Here is a 15,873-nt window from a genome sequence, read left to right as displayed (position 1 = left end):
GTGAAGAGAGATTGATTATATGGGTCTTTAGTGCCGGAATCTGCCTGTTCATTACCTGGAATTCCCAAGTGGCTAGGAATCCAACATAAACTCACTTGTGTGTTGCGCTCAATTCAGTGATTATGTTGTAGATTTCGATAGGATGTCTGGAATAAAAATTTTCTAGGACTTGGAGAGCACTACATGTGTCACTGCAAATAAGGATATTTTTCTGTACTTAGGATTGATACTCACAGCCTTATTTATAGTGTATAGTTCAGCAGTAAACTTGTATCGTAATACTAGGCGCAGACCAAACATATAAGTTCTATCATTAACAACAAATGCGTAACCAACGGCGTCATTCTGTTTTGATCCATCAGTGTATACTACTGCGTCTAGGTTTATCTTGGAGCAAATATAGTGAAACATTTGCTGGAAGAAAGTAGGTGGTGTTGATTCATTATTGTACATCATAAGGTGAAACATAAAATTAATAAGGTTGATTCCCCATGAAGTATATAAGCACAGATATGTTGGAAAAATACGTGTCAACATTTATAAGGTGCAGCAGACATCGGGTACGAACACCTACAAGTTCAGTACAACATGGATAGTCCTCATACCTTCCTAAATTAGGATTCCCAAGGACTGAGTCAAAAGCCGGGTAACTTGGCTCCCTTTTGAGATGGACAAAGTAAGATGCTAACGCTGGTCCCATCTGTACCAAAGTAATGGCTCATCGCAGTCAACAAGTAAGCTTTTGACAGGGGTTGATCTAAATGCACCTGTGGCAAGCCAAAGGAAAGCATGATGTACAGCATCCAGGATCTTAAGCACAGTATGACATGCTGAAGAATAGGCGAATCATAATCTCAACAGGAACAAACTAAGGAATAATAAAAATTATCACACATGACTGATCAACTCCCCAATTGGTGTTACTAAGGACTCAAAGCATATCTAAAAGTTTGGAACATTCTGTTTTTAATTCTTTGATGAGTTTGACACAAGTAAGGCGGCTATCAAAAAATAAACCTAATAAAGTGACATCAAGAAAAATAGCAATAAGCTCTCTGTTGAGAAAAACTTGTGGAATGGCAGGGTCCCGCAGACGAGAAAAGACTACACATTTTGTTTTCTCAGGTGAAAAGGTGAAGCCGGTAACCCTAGACCAAGCTTCAAGGTGAGATATAGTATTTTGTAATAGTTTCTCTGCTGTGGCTGTTGAATGGAACAAAATATATATAGCTAAATCATCAACGAATGAACTTGAAGCAGGTGGCTGCACACATTTAGTAATACTGTTGATGGCTATAGAAAATAAGGTGGCACTTAAAACACCTCCTTCAGGTACTCCATTCTCTACCCAATAAAGAATCTCCAACATGAACACAGAACGTTCGGTCATTTAAGAAACCTCTAATAAAAGCAAGCATGTTGCCCTTGATTCCCCATTCTTTGAGGGTGTTTAGAATACCATGTTGCCAGGCCATGTCAAACACCTTTCTGATATCAAAGAAGATAGGAATGAGGCGCTGGCATAGTAGGAATAAGTTTTGAATAGCTGTTTCCTATGACACTAAATGGTCAATGGAAAATCATCCTTGTTGGAAACCACACTGTTCTGGAGATAAAATACCATGTCTCTCCAAGTACCATATAAGCCTGTGGTTCACCATTCTCTCCATTACTTTGCATAAGATGCTTGCCAAGGAGATAGGGCGGTAGCTTGAGGAGCTTGCTTTGTCTTTACCAGGTTTAAGTACTGGTACGACAATGGCTTCTGACCAGACAGGTGGGAAGACTTGTGCAGAGAATAAATCATTATAAATGTTCAATAGATGTTGCAACGCCGATTGAGGAAGGTATGACAGCATACCGAGACGAATGTTGTCAGGTCCAGAGGAGGTGCACATCATTTTTTAAGTGCGTGTGACAACTTGTTGAATGCAATTGGAACATTTAATTCACCGACTGAATCACCAAAGTTTAATGACAGTACTTCCATCTGTAATTTGTACTTCTGAAATTCATTACTGTATGATGAGGTGAGACACACTTAACGGAAATAATCTGCCAAATTACTTGCCCCTGCAGAAGGTGATGTAAGGAGTTCTCCTTCATTAATGAGTCCGAGAATGGATTGTGGTGGTGATCTGCAGATTGTACAGATCTTTTTCCACACAGCAGACATGGGAGTAGTGCACGAGATGGTGTCCATTTTATTTCCTCCATGAGTTCCTCCTAGCGTCCAAGAATATTCTACAATATACCACTCTAGCCTTTGATGTAAAACTAAATGTTAACCGACCAGGTATTTGTTTCATGGAACAGGATAATGATATCACCAAGCATGGTAATATATTTCTTTCTGGAAATTTACTATTGTGCTAAATATATGCATAAAATATATTCTATTTTTTATATAATGTGTTTTAAAACCATCATAACTTGTATTGAAAATACTGCATATTTTTTCTTTTATTACAATCTTAGAATTTTTTTTTAACAAAAACATGAATAAATTACATTTCTGGCTATTTCTTATGAAATTCCATAGAGATTCTTCAAAAAGTATTCAATGTGCCAAATTTGGACCAATTTTTTAATGCAAATTTCCATCTAAATCATAGATTTTGCTTATAAATTGCATTTATGTAAGAGCAGTACCTCACGGTAATATTTTTACTATGAGGTAAAAATATTTTACCTCAATTTTTTTTTTGGGGGAAAAAATGGAGAACATGTTTGACTGGGTATAACTTGAAAACAAAGCATTTTTTCATATATCTTTAAATTAGCCTTTTCATTATACTACATTAATCAGAGGAATATGACTAATATTTTTACCAGGTATCCTTGAAACACTGTACACAAAGAAGGTAAAAACAATCAATTAATTGTTTAAATTATCAATTTGCAATCGGAAGAAAACTGATTCATAGATTATGTTAATCATGAGATAATAAAATGGTTACATTTAATATATAAAGTTCTTTGTCCTATCAATAATACCTTGGGAATAAGTGGAACTACTCAAACTTTGAGCAACAGATTTTGAGACTACCCCAAGTAAAAAACTCAAATATAAGTAAAATTTGCTTCTGTAATAAAAAACAAATATTAACAACTAATTGTATTTAGCATATTAACACACCACAAACTTGAAATAATTATAAAAAATATTTTATATCAGCTTTCAAAGGATGTGGTAAGCATACAGGAAATACATAATAAAAAACAATAAATAACATTAAATGAAGTATCAGTCTATTTGAATAATCAGACTGCACATAACATTTATAACAGGCCAAAACTGCTTACAGAAGAGGTTTTTAAGAATAATTCTGTAGATATATCAATCATGCTACAACAAAATAGTATGATGACAATCTCCATAGTGACTTTTCTATTCTTTCTAATGCTATTAATAAGAGATTGCATTATATTAATGAGCACTGAAAGGTAAGTTATACTTATAGCATTTAACTATATATATAACATTGTAAGCAAAATAGTAATTTTAAATATTCCATAGATACAAATATTAACCCTAGTAGGGGGAGGAGGGTATAAAAGTATATATAAATTATAATATAATAATGCTTTTTACTTTTTTTTATTTTACAATGTAGAGGTAATTCAGTTATTACATTGCAAATTAAGCTATCTTTAAATCATCATTAAATTAATTTTTAATGTTTTTTGTTTATTTTACTGTTAAAACAAATAATGCATATCTAAATTTGTAAGAGAAAATAATCTAAGAAATGTACCACAATGAATATACATTTATATGAAGCATTTAAAATGGAAATAACAGACTGATTAAATCCAAACGTCGAACAATTCCCAAACATATTCCAAGTGGCATACCATTTATATAAGAACTATTTCTTCACCACCCTATCCATAATGGTGGTCAGAAATGAACACGAAGCAACTTTAAATTTAATTTCAAAACAATTCCAAAGTATCAGAAATCAATTTTTAAAACAAAAATTAAAATACTGTTTCTCAAGAAAAGATAAAAATGTTAAAAAACATCCATTTAAGAAAATATATGCATTGTAGTTAACTGAAGTACAAGAAAAGCAATAATCCAAATAGTAAACACTATGTGTCTGGAACGAAGTTTTAAGAGAGAAGATATCAATATTACAAAATAAAAATTAGATACAATTAAAAAAAAAAATGTACTGACACCTCAAAAAGTGTAGATATATTCAAGTTTGGATCTTTATATAAAAATAAAACCAATGCTTGGAGTTTACTTAATATCCTATCAAATTTTATTTATTAAATTTTACATTTTTCTATTGTAATTTTACATTTTTTATAATACTTCTAAAATATGTTACTAAGGCGAGAACAAAAAAATGCCTCTATTATAATAATCATTATAACAATTTCACTAACATTGTATAATAGTTAATAGATTGCCTATAGTTTAATAATAATTTTTCTAATACTATAATGGAAAAATAATGTTAATAATGAACCTGGGGCAATAAGACAAGACTTCTTTTAACATTTTGCTTTATAATTGTGAGCAGCAATCTTAAATTGACCTATTCAGCTGATTGCAGACATTTTTTTTCAACCAGATGTAATGTCTCATTTTTGCAGGTCTTCTGGTCTTTTAATATTTCTTAAAACATTTACTTAAATCTATTTTAATAATATTTTAAGCTTCAACAAAAAATAAGCCTTTTTTCAATAAAAATTAGGTCAATTATTTCTCTGTTTCTACTAACATTTTTAAATACTATTTAACTCAAGCACTGATTTTTAAACTTACATTTGCTCTTTTATAAAGTTGTGTAAACTTGTCAATTGCACAGTTACATTTCCAAATTTGTAATTTTTGTTTTGCAAAAAGAAGGGAAGAGAGACAATGATTCCTTCACTGTCTTTTTCTTCATTTAAACATGAATAATACTGTCTGTATACTTTTTCAAGACTTGTCGCAATAAAAGTGCTACTAATTCAAGTTAAGATTTTAGTTTTGCAAAGTTTGACATAAATTTCTCTAAAATTACTAAGCCACTTTTCAACATTCAAATTTCATTGTTTGTAGAATTTTTGTGAATATTAATTTGATATTTTTAATCGGTTTTACAGTCTAATTTTTAACCTTTTAAAAATTTTATAGTATGTTAAAAATGTTTTAATTAAATGATAATTAAATTTATAATTATAATGTATGTAATTATAATTAAATAACGTATGTTAATAATTATATTAACATGTATTTTTTAACTTCATCAATGTTTACATCATTACTAGAGGTGTCAATTTAGCCAATATTACTGACTTTCTACTGACACTTTTTAAGTGTCAATAAGCATTAAATTTAATATTTTACTGTTGTTATAACAAACTTGGACCACTATCAGCAGTATACAAGATCTAAAAATATGATATTATTTATAACATACACAAAATGATTTTGGTATTTTTTTATGGGTTCAGTAATTTTATTTCTCCCTGTTTTCCATTTAAACAATCTAATCTTTAATTTCAAATATGATGATTTTATTTTTTTAATTTTCACAAATCTTCAAGTTTTCTGACCCTTGGTCCAGTTATCATATATCATAAAGAAGGGAACTTCAACTTCAGCCACCAAGTAATGAAGTTTGGCTGGAGCTGAGTCATCAGGACTTCAGTTCAATCAGTTTATTTTTTTACTTCTGCTTTTAATCATTTTTACAAAAGAATTGGCCAGGAAGCATCAAGACAAGTGTACTTTTTTATTCTGTATCACACATAAAATTAATAATGCTTAATTATTTTTTTATATTAGTAAATAATATTTATTTTATATAATAAAACACTAATAATGTTAATTAAAAAAAAAAATATATATATATATATATATATTAAATGACAATTATTAAAGAATTTTTTAAATTTTATATAAGTCTTAAGATATAGACAAACATTAAAAAAAAATTACAAAGAAAAGATTCATTAAAAACTTTGTTTGCTAGCCTCTAAAAGTCAATAGTTTATTAACATTCTTGCAATACAGACTTAATTTTATTTGCCGATCAACCACTTTTCTTTTTTACGAAGTAAAGAGTATACTGTACAGTTTTTCTATTGTAAGTCAAATGTAATATCTTTACTACTCACCTTGATTATGAATTAATTAAGCACAGCTAACAGAAGGGATTTCTTTACTTAACATTTCTGCTTTTTTTTAAATATGGAGTTACGTATTTAGCTATAAAAACAAATTTAGGTGTAGTGGTATTTCAAATTAATCTAGGCATAGTATTGAGCAGAATGTAAAACAGGGTTGAATGAGAGTAATTTCTATATTAAAAACGTGTGTAGATCCTATTTACACACAGTCCCACAATAAAAACACCAATTTTTTTATTTTTTTTTTTAATATTTTTATATATAGTTGCAGTAATGCAACTGACCAGTACTGTTTTAAATTTTTTCCTTAAACATAATATAAGCTTTAAAGAATTCTTCTAAATCAACATCGGGTAAATTTCTTAGCATCTGGAGAAGGGATGTAGTAACCAATGTTTATAAAGGAAGTAGCCAATAGATATTTATTACATATCATATAAATAATTCTTACCAAGGCTAGGAGAATAGATTGCCCAAGTTATAGCAGTGTAACTGTGGTATCTTTCTAGGCAAAGTCACAATTTTATATTAGAATCGTAATATAAATGAGTACTGTAGTACTTTATGAAGAGAAGAGAATACATTTTTAAACATAAGTCAAAATCTTTTTTTGTTTACCATAAGGCCAAGGATTGCTAGAACAAATCCTGTGCTTCCCAACAACAGGATAACTTTTTGAAAGGACATCCTTCACAAAAGTGAACATATCTACAGCCTCAAAAGTAGGACCACATAATATAAGACTACAAAATATATATAAAATGGTTATTTACAGTTTATGCATTTTATTATTATACTTTTCTCATAATTATTATAGTCCTGTGCATAAAATAAAAATAAAAAAATTTAACGGAAATACAACAAATAAAAGAAATAACAGAGAACATCGTTTTCAAAATAAACACTTTAAATGTTTTATATATTTTAAACATTTTGAATTGCCTTAATTTGACCCTTCTAGCCCTTAACTATTATGCAGTATAAGGCATATACAAAATAAATAACATTTTTTTTTTAAATGGACCATACTAGGTGAACGATTGTCACAATATTTATCGTATTAAGTATATTTTGCAACATACTTAAGCAAACAAGTAATTGACACAATTTAAAACAAAGAAAAAAAGTCGTTAAACTACAATACTTGTTAAATAACGAACGCTGAACATAAAAACTTACCACAATTATCCTTATCATTTTTTTCATCTGTCAAAAATGCAACATTATGGTGTACACCATCCGGAATTGCTAAATATTCATCATAATCTGAATCAATAGAAGCTGGTCCTTGAGATTCTATCGTAGCATTCTCGCCAAGATTTACGTCTACATTCATTTCAGAATGAATATTTTAAGTTTTCAAAACACTTACACGTACTCATCAACACGCAATAAACTGAAACATATACTAATTATATACAAACATCAATTACTTTATAAGAATACAAGTATTTGTAATAGCATGACATAACCATACATTCCACAGCCACTTACTACTTGTACTACAACAGACTACTAATAACCCGGATTAAATTCATCACAGGCAACAAAAACACTCAAGCGGCCAAGGTCTTGTAATTCCTTACGTAGCCTGAACCGGCTTTTCAGTAAATAACGACATCCTATCATAACATAAAAAGATCTCAACTTGCCAGTTCCTTTTCGGCTGGCGGGAAGTAGTCATGTTCAACTAGTCCGTCATAAGATGAAAGAGTTAATCTAATATCAGTTTCTTGAATACTATAAGCCTGAATAATGATAAAAATGTAAATGATAATAATAAATAAACTATTATTAAATATATTATCATTAACTTCCAGTTTAATGAATGAAACTGTTAAAGCTACTTCAAGATTTAAAATCAGCGAAGATGTGCGATTTAAATCTCTTAATTAAAAAAAAACAATCAGTTTCTCACTTTATTAAATACTTTGATGAGTAGACAAATGATTAGGTTCGTATTTCGTAATTCCAATGCAACTAGAAAATCCCATGAGAAAACTACAAATGTGATAACAGATAAAAACCGACTCGAGCAACCCACGTTGTACTGTATTATACGCCCACTAGTATTTTACCAATATTTACACATCTTCCAGTTTCCAGGGTCACTTTATCCATTACGTAACGGAGGCAATCGGCTGAAATCCAGATCAACTGAAATGTTTCGGCTACATTTATTTAGTATAATTACACTGAAAATTACTCGTGAAGTAGGCAATATATAGAGCAAACATTTGCCAATCTCTTTATTGAAATAAATATATCCTAAACATATTCACAAAGATAACAACTTAACTTTCTTAAACATTATGAACTATATAAATATCCAAACACAAGAAGGGGTTGTTTATCTTCTCCCTGAAAGAGACATATATCCCAACTCCAGGGAGAATTCATGAGCTCTGTAATTTTGACTTCCATCATGAGGATATAGTGAAGCAGAATGCCGCATTTCACAGCACGGGTAAAAGAGAGAATATATTCAAAGTCTAATTTCTGCAGTTATCACTGAAAATACCACGCTAAAATAAATCTAGCTAACGGAAGTACGAATAAGAAAAATACATTAATAATAGTTCAAGTCAAAATTTTTTTGTCGCTGAGACATACTGCAGAAGGATAGTCTCTGAAAAACGTATCTTCATTCGTAAATAATAAAGAAACTGAAGAGTGCTGCGTATCACTGAAAAATACTAAAAAGTTAAAATTGGACGTAGTTACGGTAGAAGTTAAATTAATAGTCAAAATCATAGTCAACGTCCTCAGGTTAATAATATGAGTTTACAAGCAGGTTGTAACAGTCTCAAAATTCTTTATTTACTCTAGTTGAGAGGCCATTTATTAAAATGACAATAAATGGCCTAACAAACTAATACTTGTTTGGAACAGATAACCTTCTCGAGATCTCCTAAATGAGACTACTACTATGATTGAACCTAAGGAGAAATTTCTTCACATCACAGAAATTCAAGTTCCCTTAAAGAAGCTCCTCCCCGATTATATGATGATCCAATTATGTTAAAATAATTTATAAATGTTTTTTCATGATCTTCCACTTATGAATAGATATGGAGGATATATAAGTACAAACATCCAAAGATCAGTAGTTGGAAAAAACTTCCAGTCCATAAATCTATCTATCTATCAGTTGGTACTGTTCCCGTTTTGTTGATATTTGTATAATATTTGAAAATCTAGTACTCCTGAATGAGACCAATAAAATTTGTTATTCTAAGCTTAAGAAATCTATCTTGGATATCAGTTCAAGATATCCAGCTGTTTTGAACAATAGTTCATGTATCCATCTTTTGTGCTTTAATAGACAACAGATTGGGATACATGTTGAAAATTTCTAGATCACAACTGTAATTCTGGTGATGAGCATATAGTTACCCTGTTAGTTCAGTACTCTAATTTGCTGTGGTCAGCCCTATTCTAGTGTCATCAGGAAAATTTAGTAGTGCTCTTGCATCTTGTTAAAGAACGACTCTCAGAGGTCCCTTAGAAATTATTGAAAGACTACAAAATTTCACCTATAGACCTATTTCCAAGATGAAAAAACTCAGTTGAATTTTGGCAGAATAATTTCTATGTGCCTTGTGCGAAAGAAATTGAAAAATTGCTTCCGTTCTGTCTTCATTACCTATATCAGAACTGTTTGAAAATGGTACTCTGTCCTCTCCTAACGTAGCCAGTAATTTGTAATTTCACCTACTGCACAAATCATAAAGGTTCCTTGTTCTTTTCCCATCAATGGGAAAGAATATATAACAAACTATAACTGACAGTAATTAACATGACCTGTAAATTTTAGGGCTCTATTTCAATAAAGCATTGTGTGAAGCATTTGAAGGAATTACCAGCCCAGTGTTAAATATTAGCTCTCTTATGAATTCTTAGTTCCCAAGGTTGGTCTCAAACAAAACATACATGACTTTTATTGAACCTTAATAAAATGTTTTTGAATTATGGTATGGCTGTTTATTCTTCAGCCCCACCCAAAATAAAACTATTAGATTCCATCCATAGCTTGTTCATTTGATTGGCTGCAGTACTTTCTGCTCCTTCAGTTAGCATTTTTATAGAGATTGTTGAATACTCTTTCTCATGACAAGATCAATTAGTGTTGATGCATACCATCTAATTACACTGTGACTGAAATATTCTCTTGATGATGTTAACATAATATTTTATATTTATTTTCAGTGTTAGAGTTTATTTAATTAAAGTTATATTTTTAAAAACTAAAAAAATGTTGTGCCAGCATTTGTAACCAACAGTTCAATAATATGGCTCTTGTCACAGTGTCTCATGTCAGTGAGACCATTTTCTCCCAGATCTTGAGATTATAGAGTGATTAAATTCTAGAGCCTTGAGAATAGGTCAGTCAATCACTGGATTACCTTCCTGCGGGGACATGATTTATCAGCAGCTAGTCTAAATAGCAGACAGTCTGGTTCGGAAGAGTCTGAATAACCAACCATCTTTTCATGGAAGGATGGTATGCCTATAAAAACTATGTAATCATGATTGTATGTATGATTGACATATACCAACCAATGATCAGGTAAAATAGCCCACTAGTTCTGGCATGTTTCTAGAGTAAGTATTTTTTCAGTACAGTTACAATATTTAGAAATGTGCCATTATGTGTGCTTCTCTCGGCCGTTATTGTAACAATTTTGATATGCCACCCACATATACTTCTGCTAATTCTCAGTTTCCACATAGCACACAACTTCAAATCAAATCCACTGGACAGCCTTTACAGAAACAGTAGAATCCATGTAGAACTTGATATAAAAACAAGGTGCACAGATAGGCTCAGCACTCCACAATCTGTAAATATAGACAATATTTTTTGTTCATAGTAACCTGTTACCCAAACTGCTAGCACCATGCTCTCAAGAATCACTTATGCAATGTATGAAGGCTCCCAGAAGACAAGCCCCATTCTTGTGGATCTAATATCAGTTTATATCAGGAAAGTTGTAACAAAAGTGATCAAATTATTGTGCAATCATTAAATCACTTATTGTTTTATGCCAAGGTACTTACAGACTGACTGTACAATCTCTGACACCTTCATATCTAATAATGGAATTCATCTGATACCTCAGAAACTTATAGAGTGATTCTTTGCTGTACCTTTCAGACATATATAACATATACGAGGGTTATTATTTTTTTTCAAGGTCCGATCGGTCGCAAAATAAAAACCCGCGCAAAAATTGGATGAACCTTTGCGCATATGTGTTGCACAGAGTCTCTAGTTGGACTTCAATCACGCCGCGTCACTTCATTTAGTTCTGAACACACAGCTAGCACGTAAAGATGTCTACAACAATAGCATCTCCTGCCAAGCGTGAAGTGCGTGCGGTAATTCAATTTCTTCAGGCTGAGGGGTGTAATGCAGCTGAAATTCATCGACAAATAAGTAATGTGTATGGTGAAACTTCAATGAGTGACAGCAAAGTGTGACAATGGTGCAGGAACTTTAAAGCAGGACGTACAGATGTTCATGATTCAGGCAGTCAGGGAAAGAAGCAAGTGTCAACCGATGATCTCGAGCGAGTGGATGAGGCAATTCGAGAAAATTGTCGGTTCACAATTTCTGTATTGAGTGATTTGTTTCCTGAAATTTCAAGATCAACTCTCTACACCGTTGTAAGTGAGAGACTTCAGTACTGAAAACTGTGTGCGAGATGGGTTCCCAAAATGCTGTCCGACCATCACAAAACAATGAGAATGGACACCTCCCTAATGTTTCTCCAGCGCTCCCAGAATGAATCAAAAAATATTTTGAACAAAATTGTCATAGGGGATGAGACATGGGTCCATTTCAAAACTGAAGAAACAAAAGAACAATCCAAACAGCAGATGCATTCTCATTCTCCCAGTAAATCAAAGAAGTTCAAGCGAACCTTCTCCAACAGAAAGTGTATGGCTACTGTGTTCTGGGACCGTAATGGAGTTCCTTGGTGGAATTCATGGAACATGGCACGACCATCACTGCAGCCTCATACTGCGTGACTCTTCAACGTCTACGAACAGCAATTCAGAATAAGCGGAGAGGAATGTTGTCAACAGGTATTGTCTTTCTCCATGACAATGCTCGGTCACACACTGCAGCTGTAACAAAGAATTTCCTGCAGCATTTTCGTTGGGAAGTGTTTAATCACCCACCATACAATCCAGACTTGGCTCCATCCGATTTTCACCTCTTTGCTCACATGAAACGCTGGCTAGGAGGACAACATCTTGGCACAGACATCGAGCTGCAGACCAGCATAGAAACATGGCTGAAAACACAGGCGGCTCCATTCTGTGACGAGGGTATAGGAAAGTTGGTACCACGCTACGACAAATGTCTAATTCGGAGTGGCGACTATATAGAGAAATAGCGTAAATATGTAAGTACTTGTTACGAATAAAAAATTTTTTATTTTCACTGTGGTTTTAATTTCGTGACCGATCAGACCTTGAAAAAATAACCCTCGTATTTCATCTTGTGAGGAAAACATTTTCAGTTTTGATAATCCAGTCAAACCTCCATGGTAACTAAAGTTATTTTCATTTTGTCTACTAGCTTGAGTTATTATACACTAAAAATAAGCATCACCCAGTAGTCTCTAGCTACTGTTTATAGGGTTTTCAAAAACCCTATAAAGAGTACCCTCAAAAGAACAAGTGCTGTTTTTGGAAGATGCAGTCTCTGAAGGCAGGCACACTGTGCAAGAGATTGTCTTACCCATAAAACTATCAATGAGACTATTAAATGTGATTTGGGAAGTATAAGCTTATGAGTTCCTTTTATTCATTCTAGTAGGTACTACCTGTTTAAATGGTTTAACAATAGCAGGTTGATCTCTTTAGCAAGATGTATTAGCAAGCTAAATGAGTATGGTCGGCTGAACGATATATTTCATGTTAAACCCTGCAATATAATGAATATATTTGAATAGGCTTTCTTCCTGACTTTGTTATGTTGTTTGTATTGCTCGTGATTTGTATATTACAGTTTTCATGTTTTGGTATGCCACATTAGCAAGTTAGTTTTGTAGTTTAGAATCATATTTATATTCAGTTTAGTGTTCTGACATTCCTCTGTTTTATATGTTCCCTGAGATTACACCAAGGTTTTTTTTTACTGATCTATGTACTTTCTTCACATTAGAGCAGATCACCAGCTTCCCTGTTGGTCAGGTTTACTTCATGGAGGTTGGAGTGGCTGTAAGGGGATATGTGGAGGCCATAAAAAAAATTATTATTATCTTCATAAATTGCATGCTTGAGAGCAGTTGTTCATGAGACATTTTAAAATCTGATAAATTTTTATGATTTTGAAAAAATCCAAAGTTAATAACTAACTATTTACTCATATGTTTTTGAAAAGGACACGAAGCTGTTAGCTCTCTCTTTAATGAAAACAAAATCATTGAATATTTACAGAATTTGCATTCAAAAATGTCTGGTTATTTTATATTAATATTCATAAAAGAAAATAGATGTTCAGAAAAGTATCTGTTTAATCTAGCCCTTTGCTATTCAAATTACATATAAAGGCAATAACATAAAGAAAAAGAGTTTGTTTGTTTCAGATCATTCAATGTACTTTGGGGCTTATGTGGTTCATATGAAACAAAATGCAATGTAAGTATTTCCCCAGTCTTCAACAAAACACAAGTGATTGTTGTACACAATCCTGGAGATTTTGAAATTATACTAAATACCACAGTAAAAAATGGTAGCATATATCTTGAAGACAGTATAATTGATAAACACATACAAAAATTTTTAAAAGATATAGAACATATTCCATCATCATATACAGGTAACTGAATTCAAATACAATTAATGGGATATGAAATGATTTATTATATTACTGCTTTTCTTTACCTAAATTGTTGTGTTTGTTAGTACAGGTATTTGCAACTTATGGTTGACTAATATCATCAGAGCAGTTGATTTTATGAATGACCAGAGAAGAATGAAAAATTCTCACTAAAACAGCATTTTACAGCTAGCTTACAGCAGTGCTCTTGGATGGCTATTGGCCATCCAAAGTGCTCTGCGTGATTGGATGGAACTAAACTTATTGAGAAGACACAAATTTGCCATAATACGAAATATATATATATATATATATATATATATCTTCCTCATCTGGAAAGATTAAGTTTTTTCAATAATTACTTTTCATTTTTTGAGGGTGTAATCCACTCATTTTTTTTTTTTTTTTTTTTTTTTTTGAGGACGAAAAACGCTTGCGCGTTATCATCGCCCGGAATCTTTTTTTTATATAAAAAATTAAAGGATTTAAAACTAATCTAAAAGATGAGTAAAACTTACAACTAATATCACGGGTAAAAACTAATTTAAAACCAAGAGTAAACAGAATTTTACAAAGTCCGAGATGGGTGTAAAGGGCCCATTCTCGGATAACAAAAAGACTAAAAAAAACTAAAAACCATAAAGGATCTAACATAAAACTTAAAACTAGGTTAAAAATTAAAATAACAAAATTAAATAAAACTTAAAACTAACACAAATTATATAATTAAAACTAGGTAAAAAATAAATATTAAAAAGGTGAAATAAAACTTAAAATTAACATTACTAAAATCTTACAACTAAAAAAAAAAAAATAACTATATAAAATTTAACAAATTCCTATAGGGAGTGTAAAAGGCTCCTTAATAGGATAAAAAAATCAAAAACACAGAACAAAAAAATTAAATATAAAAAAAACAAACTTATTAAAAACTCTTCCAGCATTAAAAAATATACGCAACAATATTAAATTTTTTGTATTAACCAAGCACTACGCAAAAATAGAAACATCCGGGTTAAAATTTCATTATCATTGCACAAGACACCACGGATGTTTCTGGGTAGATTAAATTTACGATGCAACGCCGCATAACATATGCAATCCACGAGTATGTGGTGCACAGTCATGGGGTAGTTGCATCGTGCGCGTAGGGGTGCTTGTCCTCTTGTCATCAGGTACTCGTGTGTGATCCTCATGTGTCCTATCTGACAAAGGACTACTTCCTCACGCCGAGTTTTTCTGTATGAGGAGTCCCATGGCAACACAGAATCTTTAATCTGTCGGAGTTTATTATCAACGGTAGCCGTCCAGTCACCTTGCCACTCTGCTCTTAGTGATTGTTTTACATAATTAATAAAATCAGAGGTAGCAATTCGGGTGGTGAAAGGAGGCTGATTACATGCTTCTTTGGTAGCGGAATCTGCATGTTCATTACCTGGAATCCCTACGTGGCTAGGGACCCAGCAAAAACTTAATTCTGAGTTGCGATTATTTAACTCAGCAATTGCGTTGTAAATTTCAATGATGATATGATGATTGGAATAAAAGTTTTTTAAGGCTTGGAGAACACTACACGAGTCACTGCAAATAAGAATTTTTCTATATTTAGGGTTAATGATGTTTAGAGCCTTATTTATAGCGTATAGTTCAGCGGTAAACACACTCGTAATACTGGGTAGACCAAACATATAAGTTCTTTCATTGACAACAAATGCACAACCAACGGTATCGTTTTGTTTTGATCCATCATTGTATACCACCGCGTCTGGTTTCATTTTGGAGAGAACACACTGAAACATTTGCAGGAAGACAATAAGTAGTGTTGATTGCTTATTGTACGTCGTAAGGTCAAAAGTAAAATTTATAAGGTTTATTCTCCACGGAGGATATGAGCAAGGATA

At 32.0% G+C, this 15,873-nt stretch overlaps 2 protein-coding genes across 2 annotated transcripts in view; one reads left to right on the top strand and one right to left on the bottom strand.

The window, feature by feature from the left end:
- Positions 1 to 7,775, bottom strand: part of Pld (Phospholipase D) — a 133,128-nt gene extending 125,353 nt beyond the window's left edge. The window contains exon 1 of the mRNA XM_075358452.1: positions 7,315 to 7,775. Coding sequence (XP_075214567.1) covers positions 7,315 to 7,471 — 157 coding nt within the window. The 5' untranslated portion in view covers positions 7,472 to 7,775. The remainder of the gene's footprint in view (positions 1 to 7,314) is intronic.
- The window catches only part of LOC142320547 (hyaluronidase-like), a 53,506-nt gene continuing 40,897 nt past the window's right edge, over positions 3,265 to 15,873 (top strand). Inside the window, exons 1-2 of the mRNA XM_075358453.1 lie at positions 3,265 to 3,447; positions 13,740 to 13,972. Coding sequence (XP_075214568.1) covers positions 3,347 to 3,447; positions 13,740 to 13,972 — 334 coding nt within the window. The 5' untranslated portion in view covers positions 3,265 to 3,346. The remainder of the gene's footprint in view (positions 3,448 to 13,739; positions 13,973 to 15,873) is intronic.

The sequence above is a fragment of the Lycorma delicatula genome, chromosome 2 (genome assembly GCF_047948215.1).
Source record: "Lycorma delicatula isolate Av1 chromosome 2, ASM4794821v1, whole genome shotgun sequence".
Taxonomy (NCBI): domain Eukaryota; kingdom Metazoa; phylum Arthropoda; class Insecta; order Hemiptera; family Fulgoridae; genus Lycorma; species Lycorma delicatula.
The sequence above is the reverse complement of the archived record's forward strand: the minus strand, read 5'-3'. Positions and strand labels throughout refer to the sequence as shown.